An 18,398-nucleotide genomic window follows, 5' to 3' on the forward strand; every position below is an offset into this window, starting at 1 on the left:
AGTAATATGCAAGGCAGTGCAGCAATTTTAGTTATATTACAGGTATGAATTTTATCATTCTGCTATTTGAACACCCATCATTTTCATTTCTGTGTGGAGGAAAAAATGTTGGATGTAACTTGATATTTTTATGAATGTCTCTTATAAAATTTAATAAATTATAAGATTATACATCTCTAAATTTGCATTCCTTGTGTATTTGTTATTTCTTTTTTTTTCATATCTCTGATATTTCGAATGCAGTATCTCAATATTTTTTGGAGTTTCTTGTTATTCTTTTCCTTTTTTTGATCAAACACTTCCCTTCATGTCTGATCAGGGGAGTGTTTCATCAACAATTACTATGGTAACTAACAGATAAATTGTCTGACAATTCCTTTCATGAAACAATCCCCAGACTTTCACATTTCTTCCCATTATTCTCAAAGTTTCTTCAACTTGTATGAAAGCTTTCCATCATTAACATATTTTTCGTTTTCCTGAAAATTTTCATCTTGTTTTCATCTCCTCACCCCTTCCCCTCTCTATCACTCATATTTTTATCTAGACTTAGCCCTCCTTGACATTTTCGCGATAAATCTGCCGCACAATTTTTTTTTACCACGTCCCTCACAGACTTTTTACTTTCAAGTCTCGTGCAACTTTTGAGACCAAAATTGCGAGCCCGGGCACACGGTTCCGAAATTAAGCAACATTTCGTAAATGCATACAGACCCAAAGCTGCTCAAAAACATGAATTGTTTACAAATCCAATGCAAACAGTGTTTTTAGCCAAAATTCATACATGTATCATTATTTCCTTTACTGATCAAACTCAATTAATTTCATTTCATAAATTTACAAATGCATCATTAGCATTCTTCTGTCAAACAATAAAGGAAAATGACAAACAAGGCTTGAAACAGGTCTTTCGTCCACGGTTTATCTATACATTATTCATGTTTTTATTGTGCAGAAATGTCATACATACAGTTTTTCACAATAACATTTGCTGATCAATGACTTTCTGAAATATGAATTTATACACCTACAATCACATAGTTGATTAGAAAGGAATAGTACAAGAGCCTTAGTATCTATGGTTTGTTGGTCGTAATATTTTACAGTGGTACGTGGGAAGAGAATATATATTCTACGTGTACTGGCATCATATGTTATGAAACATGTATTATATCACCTGTTGATAGAATTAAAACTTGCATTTCTTGAATATGAAAACAAAACAAAGTTATTACTTTGCATGAAAAACAATATGTTACATTTTACTACTATCTACTTCCTGACCACTAATGTTTCTAGTTAAAAGTTGATTATTAAGCAGTATAAAAATCTTAACGGCATGATGTTAGTAGTATTAAAAAAGAAAACGGTTAGCCGCTGTTTATTCTACTTTCTAGTGTAACTTCTTGACATTTGACAATTCTTTGTATCCCTTCACATTTATCAAAAACACATATTATACATGACTATTTTCAGAAAGGATAATTTCATCACCATATGACCTCATTCCCATTCACCTCACTCGTAATTTATTTCAGTCCCAGTGAATACAATGGAAGGACTGGTAAACATATATTTCAATATGAAGTTATTCATTTTCAAAACAAAAATTCTCTGATACGTCATCAAATTATATACAAAAATATTGTCCACTGTTAACAAAAAAATAGGAATACAATCTTGCCAATCAAATTGAAACTAAACGATCCTGCTATTATGTTTCTTTTCCGATATACATATATATATATATATATTCAACACTTGGGTAAACAAAACTGAATACAAACGTAAGTACAGTAAATGATAAATTTCACACACAAATATGATTAAGTACTACAGAAACATGTTTACAATATATTAGGACACTGTTAGTGTTGCTTTGGTTGGTATAATGAATAGGGTTATGTTTCTTCAGAATATAAATATGTGTTAGTAATCGCAATCTTAAGTACAAATGTAGGCAGGGTCCAAATTGGACCAAAACTTTTGAAGGACCAGCTATAGTGCACAAAGAATACAGCCGCTGAAATGGAATTGTATCCAACTCTGCTAGATATGACACTTTTTACATTTAAATTAATAATGTGATTAGTAAATTTTAAAGATATCTCTGAATTTACTGATTATAGCTCAAAATGAATTGTTGAAATCTTAAGTAAAAGAGCCGAGCATGATTTTTTTTTTAATTGAGAATCATGATTTTCATCAAACAGCTGTATGCTGGTGGGGATTACTGAAATACATTTTCCCTGTTAGCATAGACAATTGTTTGGTAAATTTCATCATGCTTTCATGAAATTGCATTATGAAATACTGATATTCAAAGCATGCAAGTCTGATGATATACATGTAGATTACATTGTTAGTGCAGGTGGTAGTATACAAATAATACACCCAATCAAGGTCATTAGTAAGAATTATATACCTTGGCTTTGGAACAGTTCTAACATGCCCGAGACAAAACAAGGGCGTTGGTCTGTTTCAAAGGTAACAAGTGTGTGTTATTGTTATAATGCCTAAGCAAAATTATGTATAGTATATATTTTATAAGATGTGATGTGGATTCTTGTTATCTGATAAACAATACTCATCTCAAGACCATTGGCAGTCAATATAAATAGTACCGGTTGTTAGTTAATGTTCCTGTTAGCTAAAATTACTGACTGGTCATGTGATAAATTCAACCAATCGTTGATTAGTATCTATGTTACCATTTTATAGAATAGAATCAAAGCAAATCACTCTAAACAGTGATCATCCCTCCACCTACAGCCAACCCCTTTATGTATGTATAGATGTAGGATGCCTGACAAAGAATACATACATGAACAAAACTAAGGGACAACATATCACACAACATCAAAACTAATTTGCTTTGTTTATCTCAAGATACACCTTGACATAAATAACATGCAACTAATGATTTACTGTCTTTATAATATAAAAATCAAAAATATATACACATAATGCCAGATTGTGTCTTGCTCCTTATTATTCAAACCTGGGGGCCCTTTTCATAAAGCTGTTCGTAAGTTAAGAGCAACTTTAAGAATGACTGGTGATCATTTTTTGTGGTAAATGGTATATACGAAAATGTTCATTGGCGATGGTTTAGCGTGTAAGAAAGGATCACCAGTCGTTCTTAAAGTCGCTCTTAACTTACAAACAGCTCTATGAAACGGCCCCCAGGTGGGTGTATCATAAGGCTGTTTGAAAGATACAAGCCACTTTGTGAAAGACCGGTAATCCTTTTCTTGTTGTAAATGATATACACCCAATGTTCGCTGATGTACTTCAGCGCCTAAAAAAAAATCACCAGTCGTTCGTAAAGTCGCTTGTAACTCACAAACAGCTTTATGAAACGCATAACCTGCTCTAGTGACAACCTGTTTACATAGACCTCAAGTTTGGATTTCGTTGACTAATTTCCCCCCCATAGAACATGTATGACAGGAACCTTTCGATACAGACCCCTTCTCTTGTTTCCCTAAAGCTACGATTACACCAAAAACGAATTCTCCCGAATAATCTTAGATCAAATGAGAGGCGAATCAGTCCAGAAAAGGTCCTAAATCGGAGCACAATTGCCAAGAATTGCCCTAATGCCTCCAAGAATCCAACCAAATTTCATCCAAACGTGGCCTGAATGAAATTTGCCGTGGCTACATTCGGGAGTATTTTGGAGGGTATTCAGCTGGTTTTGAATATTTCAAAACGAGCCGAATCCCTCCATAAATGTTCTCAAATCCCTCCCAAATTTTCTCACATTCGGGAAGGGAGAAATGAATACTTCCAAATCCTCCTGATTTGATTCCCGAATCAGAGACTGAATAGTTTCTGAATCCACCAAATCCATCCAAATCAGGCCACATTCGGGCAGAATCAGTCCAAATTTATTTGGGAGAATTCGGTTTTGGTGTAACCCTGGCGTAATATGGTCTTCATATACAGGCTTCATTGTATTATACCTTAAGGCTATCGCAAACCTTACCATTGGTCTGCAACAAGATTTTGGAATAAAATGTAATAAAATTTGATGTGAATATTGAGACCTGGAACATCTTACTGTGTAAGGTTCTAAATCATAGTACAATATACTTTTGTTCAGATCTGGGACTATGCTACCATCCTTCTAAGAATAAAAGTGAAATGAATATCTAGTTGTTTGATGTCATAGCAATCGTATGATTGGCTACCAAATTGGCGTTTATTCCAAAATAAAGGCCTGCAATCATCCATAATTGTGTTATTAGAGTTCTTTCAGTTAATATGAACATGAAAAAGATAATTTTTATTTGCATTTTCAGAATATAAGCAAAATGTGATTTGTTCCAAAATCAGATCGTGAACCAGTCGTAAGGTGTATGGAGGCCTGTAAACTGACAATAAAGAGGAGAAGTAAACTGACAATAAAGACGAGAAATAAACTTTAAAACACAATCTATGCTAATGCAGTATTCAGGGGCAATGTGCCCTTCTGTATCTTTTAAAATAAAATGTGCAGGAATTTCTTTGCATAAAAACCTTGGACTAATGAAAGACTACCAAGTATAAATAATCAGTTTACAATCAATCATATGTACAGAAATTGACAACATAATTTTCAAAATACCAAAAATATTAAAATTCTTCTCTCCATCATTTGGCCATCCAGACACATTCTCCTTTGTTTTCAACAATTCCATGTTTATTGGCATTGTAATCATTGTTTGCATAGCTAAAATGAACTCATCCGAATCCTATATCGTATAACACGTCATCGAAAATAACAATGTAATAACCATGAAAAAATCTCTCTCCTTTCTTGTTTCTATGACTGATACGTTGAAAAGAGTATCATATTTCATTACCTAATAGCATAATTGTCATACGCCATATCCATAACATACACAATAAATTCATATTTTTTTCACAGCATATTTCCCTATCGTTATTGACAAGATATACATTTGCAATTTTAGGAGCAAATGAAAGAATGAAAAAGAAAATTGTCTTGCATTTATTGAAGGGTACTGAAACAGGTAATAGAAATGTGATGAAGGATAGGAATACAGTACAGAGATGATACGTACCACACAAAGAGCATATCAGAAGAGAGACAGAAAAAAATGAGACTTAACTGTCCTTATTGAAACTAGTAGTGATCATGTCTTTTGTATGCCTACCACTACTCACAATATTTCATCTCAAATTTGGGTTGACATTTAGGTTTCAGAGAGAAAAGTAATTGATCATTCCTGAACACTGCTTCAGGACAAATGAAGTATCTCCATTTCACCGACAACGTCGATCCGTTTTTCTCTCCCACATACATACGCAACAAGTCAAACCCTCACAATGGAAGTCACATATACCAGGAAATTCCCATTCTGCATTCACATGGAAATGTATGTCTGTACGTCTCTAGACATTGGTTTGAGCCATAAACACATTCCACGAAAATGCAGGGCTGCATGGCTATAGGTGATAGAACAGGAGACATTCCGGTCGATGTCATCTGCGTTATGCTACAGAGAAACTGTTTCCCAGGAATTCCCTGTGCATTCTCTAAGCTGGCTTTCTCTCTGTGTGGATCGGCCGTGCGATTCATCAAAACGGCACGCAGAATGCTTTTTGACACTTCCATTAAGTTGATTGCCTGCAGCCCTCGGCAAGGAACACTCTTTCGAATGCGAGGACCTTTCTCTCCAGTTCCAATGACGATGCATCAACAGTCCATGTTGTGGCAATTTATCATCAAGCAGAGAGTCGGAGGAAGGGGGAAAGGAAAGAGAGAGACAGAGTAATAGAGGAAACAAAAATAAATAAACAGATACAGATAAAGGGAGAAACAAGAAATAGCATAACAGGTAGATACGTATAGTTATTGACGTAAAAGCACTTACTATTTGACTAAATATAATTGAATACATTTAGTCAGGAGTTGCTCCGTACATACATCTCTCTCTATCTCAACCATGACAAATGGGAAAAGGGAAATAAACTACATAACTAACAGAATAATGACTATAAAAGTGGGTTTTTATATACCACTTCAGTCTGTCAGATATAACATGTTTTTAGAAAGTTTCATATAATAAGGGCATTACTAAATTATTCCATCCTCGATGCTTCTTCATAGATGTGTTTTTCTGGTTAATTTTGTTTAAGTTGGTACTTTATTATGGTCACCTGATTATATTCATAGTTTGAACTGACTACCTGAGTAATTATTACAGAAAGGAAATAACATGTTTATCTTGGTCACAAAGCAAACACTCAAGTACATTCCATCTTGAATGCATGCATAATTGATGGAACTTTATCTTGCTAAGAATGTCCCTAAAACTTTACTGCGAACAATTCATCTTCATTTTATGAATAATCCTTCAAACATATGCTCATGAAACATCCATAAGAATATAGAGAAGTAAAGAAATATCAATTCATGTGATAATTAAACTTTTCACAGAGTATTTCACTCTGCAGTATTGTACAAAAATGTAGAATCCTAAATATGTAACTTCTCGTATCATTATCATTACAGAACATGGACACAATTATGATGGCATTGGCTTGCTTGTAAGATTTACTTCTACAGTATTACCTTCTGAAGTCGTAATCACAATTTAAAGCATCTATAGTCCTATAGTCAACCTACACACAATGTTAATCCATTCCTACAAATTTAAATGGCCTTTTAAAGATTATCAAGACAGAAGATATAGAAACAAATGAAGGTAACAAAAAATAGTTTCCTTATGAATCCTTGGGAAATAAAATTTGTATAAATTTTGGAATGGAAATGACATTCAGAAGTACATGGTTAAAAGAGTCCTGAATTGTTTGGTTTTCTAAGTACATTTAAAGTGGCATTAAACACGAATACGAGATATCCTGAACTACGCAGTATAAAAAACAAGCAATGAGTATCAGAGTTGTCTCTCATGAAGTTGCTATATTTGCAATCATGATTTTTCTGTTTTCATTCATTATAATATGCATTATCATTACTAATCTACACAGACTTAGCGTAGCGTCACACACTTGTCTGCATATACGAAGCCTTTGATCTCCCAATAGGTGCAGCTTGGTTGGTGGAGGCACTACCGATGGGTCTTGGCTTTTCTTTCATTGGTCCATCTTTGTTAGCTAATTTACCTGGCCTTACACCAGCATTTATCTGTCCATTGATTCTGGGTTTGACGATTGCTGTTGATGTACCTGTTGTCTGAGGAGGTGCCGACATAGGTGGCGGAGGAGGTGAAGTCTTCGGATGCCTTGGCGGCGGTTTCTCAACAGGGGTTCTGACCGGACTTGGCAGAGGACTTGGAGGATCTTCATGTTGCCCGTCGGCTGACTTGGAGTCGGTGTCACTGTTGTAGTGTGATGGTGGTGGACTGGAATGGCCACCGCCGTTGACTTTGTGCTGTGGGCTGCCGTCACCCTCGGACCCCAACCGTCTGGATGGTGTGCTTCGTCTTGACACGTTCATTGCAGCATCCGCCTCAGGTTCAAGAGAAGCGATGTCACTGGAAGCAGCTGAATCAGAGGTATGGGTGGTTGCACTGGAGGTTGCCAGGACATCGTCGAAGATGCCCGAATCAGCGGGAGTTGCAGCATCCTGAGGGGAAGTGGCATTACTCAATGGGCTATCAACAGGAGGATGGCTGACATCCTCAGGGACACCTATAACCAGGTCAGACAAATCAACAAGGGTCTGCTCCTGGGATGTCTTCTCCGCTTCAGGTGCATCATCTGTCTGTCCATCAAGCAAGTCAAGCAGGAGACTAGTGTTTGATGGACCTTTGGGATAGGGTACCCGTGGAGGTGGAGTGTCCGTTAGATCAAGTAGATTAACAGGAGGTGGAGCCGTATCTTCATCGATGCTTACATCCACCAATAGATGCTTTTCGGGCTCTGGCTTTTCTTCCACCCCTTCCTCCTCCTTCTCCTTCGGCTTGTCGACAGCAGCTGAAACCACGGAGGATTCCTCCTCATCCTTCATGGTCATGCCACATTTCACACACAACAGGGAGTATTTCTTATTCATTGTCGGCTTGGTGATCGTCTGAGTCCCCTTGTCGTGCAGCAGGACACCACCATCCTTCCCAGTTTTCCGCTTCCTCGTGGTCGGCACAAGCTTCTCCATTTCCTTCTTCTCTTCTTCTTCCCTCCGTTGCATGGCGCGGGCCACGACATGAGCAGGGACGGAGTTATAGGTCCTGGCAGCAATCAAGCCATTAGAGACACTAGTACCTGAGCTTGACAGAAGAGGATGGCTACTATTGGATTCGGTAGGAGATGTTGGCGATGGTTGGAACACACCCTTGTTGATCTCACCCATGATTTGGTGGACATAGTATTGCAGGTCTTGTGGAAGCTGTTAAGATATAAAAAGAAAATAAATCATTAATCACTGCATCATATAATTCCTTAGAACTACATCCTTACTGCTGCTGAGTATTGCCATAAAATTAGAAGTATAAATTTCCAATGTATATTTTATCAACTCATAAATATATAAGACTTGATTCTTCCAAAGTTTGAGGTTATCTCTGCATTCTAAACAAATTTCAAGGAACAATGTAAATTTAATGAGAAAGAAATTAAAATGACTTATATATAATAGCCAATTTTTTCATATTGTCAACTTTAATTTTTTTAAATGATTATAAATCATGATAAATCACAAAATTTAATGAATTATTTTTACTTATTAGATAAAATACATAGAAAAGGAAAAAAAAAACATTATTTTTTCAAATTTAAATTGCAACATATTTAAAACAGTACTCATTTTCCTCCCACTGTATTACTAACAAGAACAAAGCAAAAGTAATTGATGGTATAAAACTTCAAGGAATGACATCTTCCAGAAAACAACATCAATCTATTCTTGCTGAGGTCTACAAGAGATTATCTTTGCAACTAGGTAAAATGACAGCGACAGCCTCTGGCAGAGACTATAAAACCTTTGACTGACAAGGGTGCTCTATAGAGAAATCTGGGTAATTAGATTGGCAATCTCAAGAAGCTAATCTAATTGGGATTAATCCGATCTTACTCTGGCAACTCAATCTGTTAAAGATGTGTTGGAAACCATTCAATTTAGATCCAATAAACCAACAGAACAGCAAGTGATTTTAAAGTATTCTATCTTTCTACTTCTCTCTTTATTGAAATTGTGGATTTGATGCCTATAATACTATGAAATCATTGAGGCCTACCATATACAAAAGCAAAAAAATATAATGAAATTAAAAAACAAGTGGAACGCCTGGCAGTCTTGCCTGCATTACGCAATTCGATATAGCAACAGTGCTGTCTTTTAAAAAACAGCTAATTTATAATTATTCACAGAAGAAAACACTAATATGATAATAAAATATTATGTCCATTGACCCAAACTTCATGTGAAAAGACTGGGATGGAATAACACTTGTCATAAGAGTCTTGCACGTAAACTTTAATGTTGACCTCAAAATGAACTTTGACCATACCATGTGACCTCCAAACACAATAACATGCAGGTGTCCTAAATACACCTACGAACCAAGTTTGGTATAAAAGTGACTTAGGCTGCAGAGTTATGTGTCATATCATTGACCTCAAAATGACCTTTGACCTTACCATGTGACCTCTGATTGTGCCATGATATGCAGGTCTCCTCAGTACATCTACAACCCAAGTTTGGGTGAAAAGTGACTTACTGTTGCAGAGTTATGTGTCATAAGAGAGTCTTGCACATAAACTTTAACATTGACCTGGAAATGACCTTTGACCTTTCATGTGACCTCCGACTGCAGCATTACATGCAGGTCCCCCAAGTACATCTACCGTCCCAGTTTGGTTGAAAAGTGACTTACGGTTGCGGAGTTAGGTGTCATAAGAGAGTCTTGCATGTAAACTTTAACGTTGACCTGAAAATGACCTTTGACCTTAACATGTGACCTCTGACTGCAGCATAACATGCAGGTCCCCTCAAGTACATCTACCGTCCAAGTTTGGTTGAAAAGTGACTTACGGTTGCGGAGTTATGTGTCATAAGAGAGTCTTGCACATAAACTTTAACATTGACCTGGAAATGACCTTTGACCTTTCATGTGACCTCCGACTGCAGCATTACATGCAGGTCCCCCAAGTACATCTACCGTCCCAGTTTGGTTGAAAAGTGACTTACGGTTGCGGAGTTAGGTGTCATAAGAGAGTCTTGCATGTAAACTTTAACGTTGACCTGAAAATGACCTTTGACCTTAACATGTGACCTCTGACTGCAGCATAACATGCAGGTCCCCTCAAGTACATCTACCGTCCAAGTTTGGTTGAAAAGTGACTTACGGTTGCGGAGTTAGGTGTCATAAGAGAGTCTTGCATGTAAACTTTAACGTTGACCTGAAAATGACCTTTGACCTTAACATGTGACCTCTGACTGCAGCATAACATACAGGTCCCCTCAAGTACATCTACCGTCCAAGTTTGGTTGAAAAGTGACTTACGGTTGCGGAGTTAGGTGTCATAAGAGAGTCTTGCATGTAAACTTTAACGTTGACCTGATAATGACCTTTGACCTTAACATGTGACCTCTGACTGCAGCATAACATGCAGGTCCCCTCAAGTACATCTACCGTCCACGTTTGGTTGAAAAGTGACTTACGGTTGCGGAGTTAGGTGTCATAAGAGAGTCTTGCATGTAAACTTTAACGTTGACCTGATAATGTCCTTTGACCTTAACATGTGACCTCTGACTGCAGCATAACATGCAGGTCCCCTCAAGTACATCTACCGTCCCAGTTTGGTTGAAAAGTGACTTACGGTTGCGGAGTTAGGTGTCATAAGAGTCTTGCATGTAAACTTTAACGTTGACCTGAAAATGACCTTTGACATTACCATGTGACCTCTGACATTACCATGTGACCTCTGACAGAATCATAACATGCAGGTTCTCCAAGTTCATCTACCATCCACATTTGGTTGAAAAGTGACTTACGGTTGCGGAGTCATGCATCATACGCTTTTTGACGGACGGACAACATTTGGATCCCTTAGTCTCGCCTTCACCTCTGGAGGGCGAGACAAAAATGACTCCATATTCTTCTTGGGGTAATGGAACAAAGAACACTGAGTTGCCCTGCATGCAGGAAGACTTCAAAAGTGCTTTGAAAACTGTAGTGTCTAGGACTCGTATCACGATCATCATTCCAGGACAACGGAAGCTCTTACAACCTCAAATAAGGAATGATTACAAGTGACATTTGCATTTGGTCAAGTTACAGGAATTATACATATCATGTCACTTTCACGCTCCAAATGTCTTTTCATGATTATCCGAGTACGGTTATACAAGCTATCAAGGGTGTTAAAGGTGGAATGATTTCTTGAACTAGCACCAGACAAATTAGTTTTTAAAAAGTGATTGTTTTATTTTAAAGTTGATTCTGACATTGGTGATCATTTTTTCAAAAGACATGATCTTATGCTTTTTTTGGGGGGGGATTTTGGAACTACTCAACTATATCTGAGGTAATGTATATGGACATGACATTTCCCAGCCCTGATGCTATACATGTATAGCTACCCCTTGTAAGGGACCCAAGAAGGTATACAAATGGCAATGTGATAGTGATGAAGATGATGACTTAAGAGATGATGATGATAATGGTGATGATGATGATGATGGTGATGATGATGATGATGATGGTGGTGGTAATGATGATGATGATGATGGTGATGATGATGATGATGATGGTGGTGGTGGTGATGATGATGATGGTGGTGATGATGATGATGATGATGGTGGTGATGATGATGATGGTGATAGTGATCATGATGCTGTTTATATTGTTGGTGATGGTCACGATAGTGAGGGTGATGTAAAGGGTGAAGAAAATGATGATGATGATATTTATGATAATGACGTTCATGGTGGTGATGAGGATGATGCTGAAACTGATGAAGAAAATTAACTAAAGGTGATAACTTACTTGGCTAACTTTATGTTGCATATACGCTCCCGATGGCGTACACTGTAATAGTTGAACAGCTAGATCACAGTCTTTCTTGTATCGATTCTGTGAAGACAAAAACAAAATGAGTTAATTGCCATGAAAACTTTTGGTAACAACAAATATCACTTTCATCAGTAGACTCCTGTATTGTGAACTTTTCTCACTTGTAAATGAGAAATTCATTTCATCAAATCTGTTTAAACATTGAATTTCATGAGATAAAGCTAAATTTGATATTTTAACTTAAAATTTCATTCTACCCAAGGAAAATATCACACCCTAAATCATTTAAACAAGTGTTGCCAGTCTCCCTCTCTTTCCATTGTTGTCTTTTTCTCTCTCTCTTAATCTCTCTTTCCCCAAGTGATCTTCCATCCTATCTTCTTTCTTCTTTTGCAATTTCAGAGGGCAATTTTCAATATTTTTTTTAATGGGTGGGGATGGGAATGTAGAAATATCTTTGTCCCATGTATTTGGGGTTCACTGCCTCAACAAAGTGCAAACTAGTTAACAAATTTTTCGGCACCACTCCTATTTGTTTAAGATCAGTATGCTCGATCCGTAATGAAAATCATAAGATCAGTATGCTCGATCTGTAATGAAAATCATAAGATCATAAGTCAGAAAAAATTGGAACCAGTGGGATTCGAACCTGCCATCTACTGCTTTCCGGGCAGCGACTCAACCACCAGGCTATTCTGGTTCACGGCTAAAAAAACGACAAAAAAATTTGTTAACAAGTTATGATTTCCTCCTATAAAAAGCCTCTTAATTTACTATCTATTGTCCACGGCGGACGGCATTTGAATATCAATGAGTCAGAAAGAAGAGGATCGAGGGTATTTGAATTCCAGTTCATCGTGGCTTAGCCGTGAACCAGAATAGCCTGGTGGTTGAGTCGCTGCCCGGAAAGCAGTAGATGGCAGGTTCGAATCCCACTGGTTCCAATTTTTTCTGACTTATGATCTTATGATTTTCATTACAGATCGAGCATACTGATCTTATGATTTTCATTACGGATCGAGCATACTGATCTTAAACAAATAGGAGTGGTGCCGAAAAATTTGTTAACAAGTTATGATTTCCTCCTATAAAAAAGCCTCTTAATTTACTATCTATTGTCCACGGCGGACGGCATTTGAATATCAATGAGTCAGAAAGAAGAGGATCGAGGGTATTTGAATTCCAGTTCATCGTGGCTTAGCCGTGAACCAGAATAGCCTGGTGGTTGAGTCGCTGCCCGGAAAGCAGTAGATGGCAGGTTCGAATCCCACTGGTTCCAATTTTTTCTGACTTATGATCTTATGATTTTCATTACAGATCGAGCATACTGATCTTATGATTTTCATTACGGATCGAGCATACTGATCTTAAACAAATAGGAGTGGTGCCGAAAAATTTGTTAACAAGTTATGATTTCCTCCTATAAAAAGCCTCTTAATTTACTATCTATTGTCCACGGCGGACGGCATTTGAATATCAATGAGTCAGAAAGAAGAGGATCGAGGGTATTTGAATTCCAGTTCATCGTGGCTTAGCCGTGAACCAGAATAGCCTGGTGGTTGAGTCGCTGCCCGGAAAGCAGTAGATGGCAGGTTCGAATCCCACTGGTTCCAATTTTTTCTGACTTATGATCTTATGATTTTCATTACAGATCGAGCATACTGATCTTATGATTTTCATTACGGATCGAGCATACTGATCTTAAACAAATAGGAGTGGTGCCGAAAAATTTGTTAACAAGTTATGATTTCCTCCTATAAAAAGCCTCTTAATTTACTATCTATTGTCCACGGCGGACGGCATTTGAATATCAATGAGTCAGAAAGAAGAGGATCGAGGGTATTTGAATTCCAGTTCATCGTGGCTTAGCCGTGAACCAGAATAGCCTGGTGGTTGAGTCGCTGCCCGGAAAGCAGTAGATGGCAGGTTCGAATCCCACTGGTTCCAATTTTTTCTGACTTATGATCTTATGATTTTCATTACAGATCGAGCATACTGATCTTATGATTTTCATTACGGATCGAGCATACTGATCTTAAACAAATAGGAGTGGTGCCGAAAAATTTGTTAACAAGTTATGATTTCCTCCTATAAAAAGCCTCTTAATTTACTATCTATTGTCCACGGCGGACGGCATTTGAATATCAATGAGTCAGAAAGAAGAGGATCGAGGGTATTTGAATTCCAGTTCATCGTGGCTTAGCCGTGAACCAGAATAGCCTGGTGGTTGAGTCGCTGCCCGGAAAGCAGTAGATGGCAGGTTCGAATCCCACTGGTTCCAATTTTTTCTGACTTATGATCTTATGATTTTCATTACAGATCGAGCATACTGATCTTATGATTTTCATTACGGATCGAGCATACTGATCTTAAACAAATAGGAGTGGTGCCGAAAAATTTGTTAACAAGTTATGATTTCCTCCTATAAAAAGCCTCTTAATTTACTATCTATTGTCCACGGCGGACGGCATTTGAATATCAATGAGTCAGAAAGAAGAGGATCGAGGGTATTTGAATTCCAGTTCATCGTGGCTTAGCCGTGAACCAGAATAGCCTGGTGGTTGAGTCGCTGCCCGGAAAGCAGTAGATGGCAGGTTCGAATCCCACTGGTTCCAATTTTTTCTGACTTATGATCTTATGATTTTCATTACAGATCGAGCATACTGATCTTATGATTTTCATTACGGATCGAGCATACTGATCTTAAACAAATAGGAGTGGTGCCGAAAAATTTGTTAACAAGTTATGATTTCCTCCTATAAAAAGCCTCTTAATTTACTATCTATTGTCCACGGCGGACGGCATTTGAATATCAATGAGTCAGAAAGAAGAGGATCGAGGGTATTTGAATTCCAGTTCATCGTGGCTTAGCCGTGAACCAGAATAGCCTGGTGGTTGAGTCGCTGCCCGGAAAGCAGTAGATGGCAGGTTCGAATCCCACTGGTTCCAATTTTTTCTGACTTATGATCTTATGATTTTCATTACAGATCGAGCATACTGATCTTATGATTTTCATTACGGATCGAGCATACTGATCTTAAACAAATAGGAGTGGTGCCGAAAAATTTGTTAACAAGTTATGATTTCCTCCTATAAAAAGCCTCTTAATTTACTATCTATTGTCCACGGCGGACGGCATTTGAATATCAATGAGTCAGAAAGAAGAGGATCGAGGGTATTTGAATTCCAGTTCATCGTGGCTTAGCCGTGAACCAGAATAGCCTGGTGGTTGAGTCGCTGCCCGGAAAGCAGTAGATGGCAGGTTCGAATCCCACTGGTTCCAATTTTTTCTGACTTATGATCTTATGATTTTCATTACAGATCGAGCATACTGATCTTATGATTTTCATTACGGATCGAGCATACTGATCTTAAACAAATAGGAGTGGTGCCGAAAAATTTGTTAACAAGTTATGATTTCCTCCTATAAAAAAGCCTCTTAATTTACAAAGTGCAAACTGTTTTATCTCTTCTGAATTTATCAAAGTTGTCTGCATTCAAGTGTTATCTGTTATCAGTTGCCAAAGGCAAAAAAAAGAGTTACTTTCAGGTGAAATACAGCAAAGAGTACATATCACTTACTTCCCACAAATGATTGGCATGTATTTTAAGAATCGTATCCATTCAAAACAGACGCATCTTTATATTTTCATGCTTTTCTGGTTTTCATTGAAAGCCTCACTTTGAAAGGGAATCAACCGCAAATGCATTCTTGACAATAACTTACATACCGATGAGGTAAACCACCATCGCAACAGAATTATTTCATTTAAGTAATTCTCACGCTTTTCATTAAAGAATATGTTCATATCTAAAGCTGACAGTGGCAGCTCAGAGTTAATGGTTCCTTAGCTGTGTGTGCAGGCAATACAATTAAGGCAGCAGCAGCATAAGCTAAATTGCCTAAACATGTCAAAAACATTTAATGGACTAAATATCTCCATATCTCCAATGAATTCCAGCGATTAACTTATTGGCATGTTGAATGAAGTCCGGAAAATTCCCCACTTATATTTTGGTGAAAGATTATTTTCACATCTACATTAGGTAGCAATGGTGTGAGCATAAAGGACAAAAGGACTGAGCGGAATGTATCTATGAGGTAATATCATTAAAAAGCAGTCACGCATATTAAATTTCCTACCAATTCAAAAGCATCTTATGGACTGGACTACAATAAAATAAAATCCCTCCATAACTCCAATGTATTCTTTTAAAGATCTTCTTGGTATGTCAAATAAAGTTTGGAAAACACCCCCACTTATCAAATATTACTTTCACATTTAGTTTTGATAGCAATAGTTTAAGTACATTGTCAAGAGTCAAAGCTGCATCTTTCATCTGGGAATCACGCAAGCAGCCCTGCATTACCAATTCTCACACTTCATCTTATCAATGAAGAATGCAGGAAAGCCGCAATGAAAAGATGCATCATGCCTTTATAAACAGGATTCTACTAAGGCCCCCATTCCACAGAACGGAGACCGTTGAAAGACCACTGAAAGACTTAAAATTGATGAGGTCTTACAGCGGTCTTCAAGATCACTGAAATTTGTCATCTCTGTTGAATGGCTCAGAAAGACCACTTAGAGAACTGTGAAAGACTGCTGAAAGACCGCTGAAAGACCACTGAAAGACCATTTTCTTGTAAGACCGTTGTAAGACTGTTTTGAACCGTTTCAAAAAGTTTTGGAGCCCATGAAGACCACGAAGACCGCTGCAAGATTGGTCAGGACTCGTGTAAGACCTCAAAGACCGTTGTAGGTTCATTGAGAGACCTCTGTAAGATCGACCAAAATTCGTGGTCTTTGAAAGGTCTTTCAGCGGTCTTGCTCTCTGTGGAATGGCCCCTTAAAAGACGTAGCAGAGACTTTTGACAAGGTACATTTAAAGGACATCGCTTAACATGTTGTACACCATACTGTACCTTTAAAGTATGCATTAACGCAAAATTTTTTTTTTTAAACTTCTATTTCGTCTAAATGAATGCATGAATTATCTCTTCCCAGTATCATCAATTATTGTAATGACAAATCGTTTGCCCTTTTCCTATTAATGAAAGGACATTTTATAATGAAAGCAGTGGATAAGAGCAATGTGGACGTTGTTCATTAACCTGAATGTACCACATAAAATTCAGGCATGTCTCACAAGGACTTAAGATCAATTCTGATCAATCGCAACTTTGTCATTGACTTCATTTGTAAAACTTATAAAATAGAAGTTGAGAAAAATCTGGAGTTGTACTTATGTCAGACTGAATGCAACTCTTTGTAAGAGGAGGCCAAATTCCATCAAATCACTCTTAATGGCAAAAGATTCAGTGAGATTTTCTTATGATTATACAGTGCGTCCCACAAAAAACGAAACCGAGATTTATCGATGATTTATCATAATTTAATCACAAATGCAATAGACAAATGACCTACCATTGTAAAGCTTAGAATCTCCTCTTTCATCTGAAATTACTTAGATTATTTCTCATTCACGCATGAGTGAGCAAAAACAATTTGAAGAGGGGATACCAAAAAGTCATTTGGCGGGCTGTATCTGGGTTTCAAAAAGAAAACCACATTTTTAGGAAGTTCAATATCTGCTCTTTAATTTGATACCTCAATTACAGAAAATGGTCAAGAAATAAGAAAGTTCTGGTTATTTGAAATAAGGCTTGAATTTCAATAATTTCATAAAATGAAGAGGTTTTACAGGCTAGCGTTCAAAACTCACTCGACACTCCGTTTTGTTGACGATCAGCCATGCATGAAGTCTTTTGTTAACCATGCGATAGCTTCTGTGGGAAACCGGTGAAAACACGTTTATTTAATGAGATTATGGAAATACAAGCATTGTTTCGAGGGAACGTAACTTTTTTACTTCTTGACCATTTTTTGTGATTAAAGTATCAAATTAAAGAGCAGATATTGAACTTTTTAGGCATGTGATTTTCTTTTTAAAATTCAGATACCCCCCGCCAAATGAGTTTTTGGTATCCTTTCTTCAAATTGTTTTTGCTCACTCATGCGTGAATGAGGAATAATCTAAGTAATATCAGATGAAAGAGGAGATTCTAAGCTTTACATTGGTAGGTCATTTGTCTATTGTATTTGTGATTAAGTTATGATAAATCATCGCTAAATCTCGGTTTCGTTTTTTCTGGGACGCACTGTATATAAATACAACTCAGAATGGAGAGAAACCAAACTAATTCTGACATAGTCTTTAAGGAGTATAACATATTAAGACCTACATTAAGCTTGTCAAACAGTTTATTTAATATTGCAGTTCATTTCATTTCAATATATCTGAAGTCTGACACACTTTACTAACTGCATTTTTGTTACTGTCTTTATTGATGCATACCATGAATTTGCAATTGCACGCTTCGCAAACTGTGTAATGTACGTGTAT

At 37.2% G+C, this 18,398-nt stretch overlaps 1 protein-coding gene across 1 annotated transcript in view; it reads right to left on the bottom strand.

Moving 5' to 3' along the window:
* Positions 1 to 908: 908 nt before the first annotated feature.
* LOC129264474 (uncharacterized) overlaps positions 909 to 18,398 on the bottom strand; it is a 28,362-nt gene continuing 10,872 nt past the window's right edge. The window contains exons 3-4 of the mRNA XM_054902359.2: positions 11,964 to 12,050; positions 909 to 8,362 (exon numbers count right to left, since the gene is read on the bottom strand). Coding sequence (XP_054758334.2) covers positions 7,019 to 8,362; positions 11,964 to 12,050 — 1,431 coding nt within the window. The 3' untranslated portion in view covers positions 909 to 7,018. The remainder of the gene's footprint in view (positions 8,363 to 11,963; positions 12,051 to 18,398) is intronic.

This window comes from Lytechinus pictus, chromosome 7 (genome assembly GCF_037042905.1).
Source record: "Lytechinus pictus isolate F3 Inbred chromosome 7, Lp3.0, whole genome shotgun sequence".
Classification (NCBI taxonomy): Eukaryota; Metazoa; Echinodermata; class Echinoidea; order Temnopleuroida; family Toxopneustidae; genus Lytechinus; species Lytechinus pictus.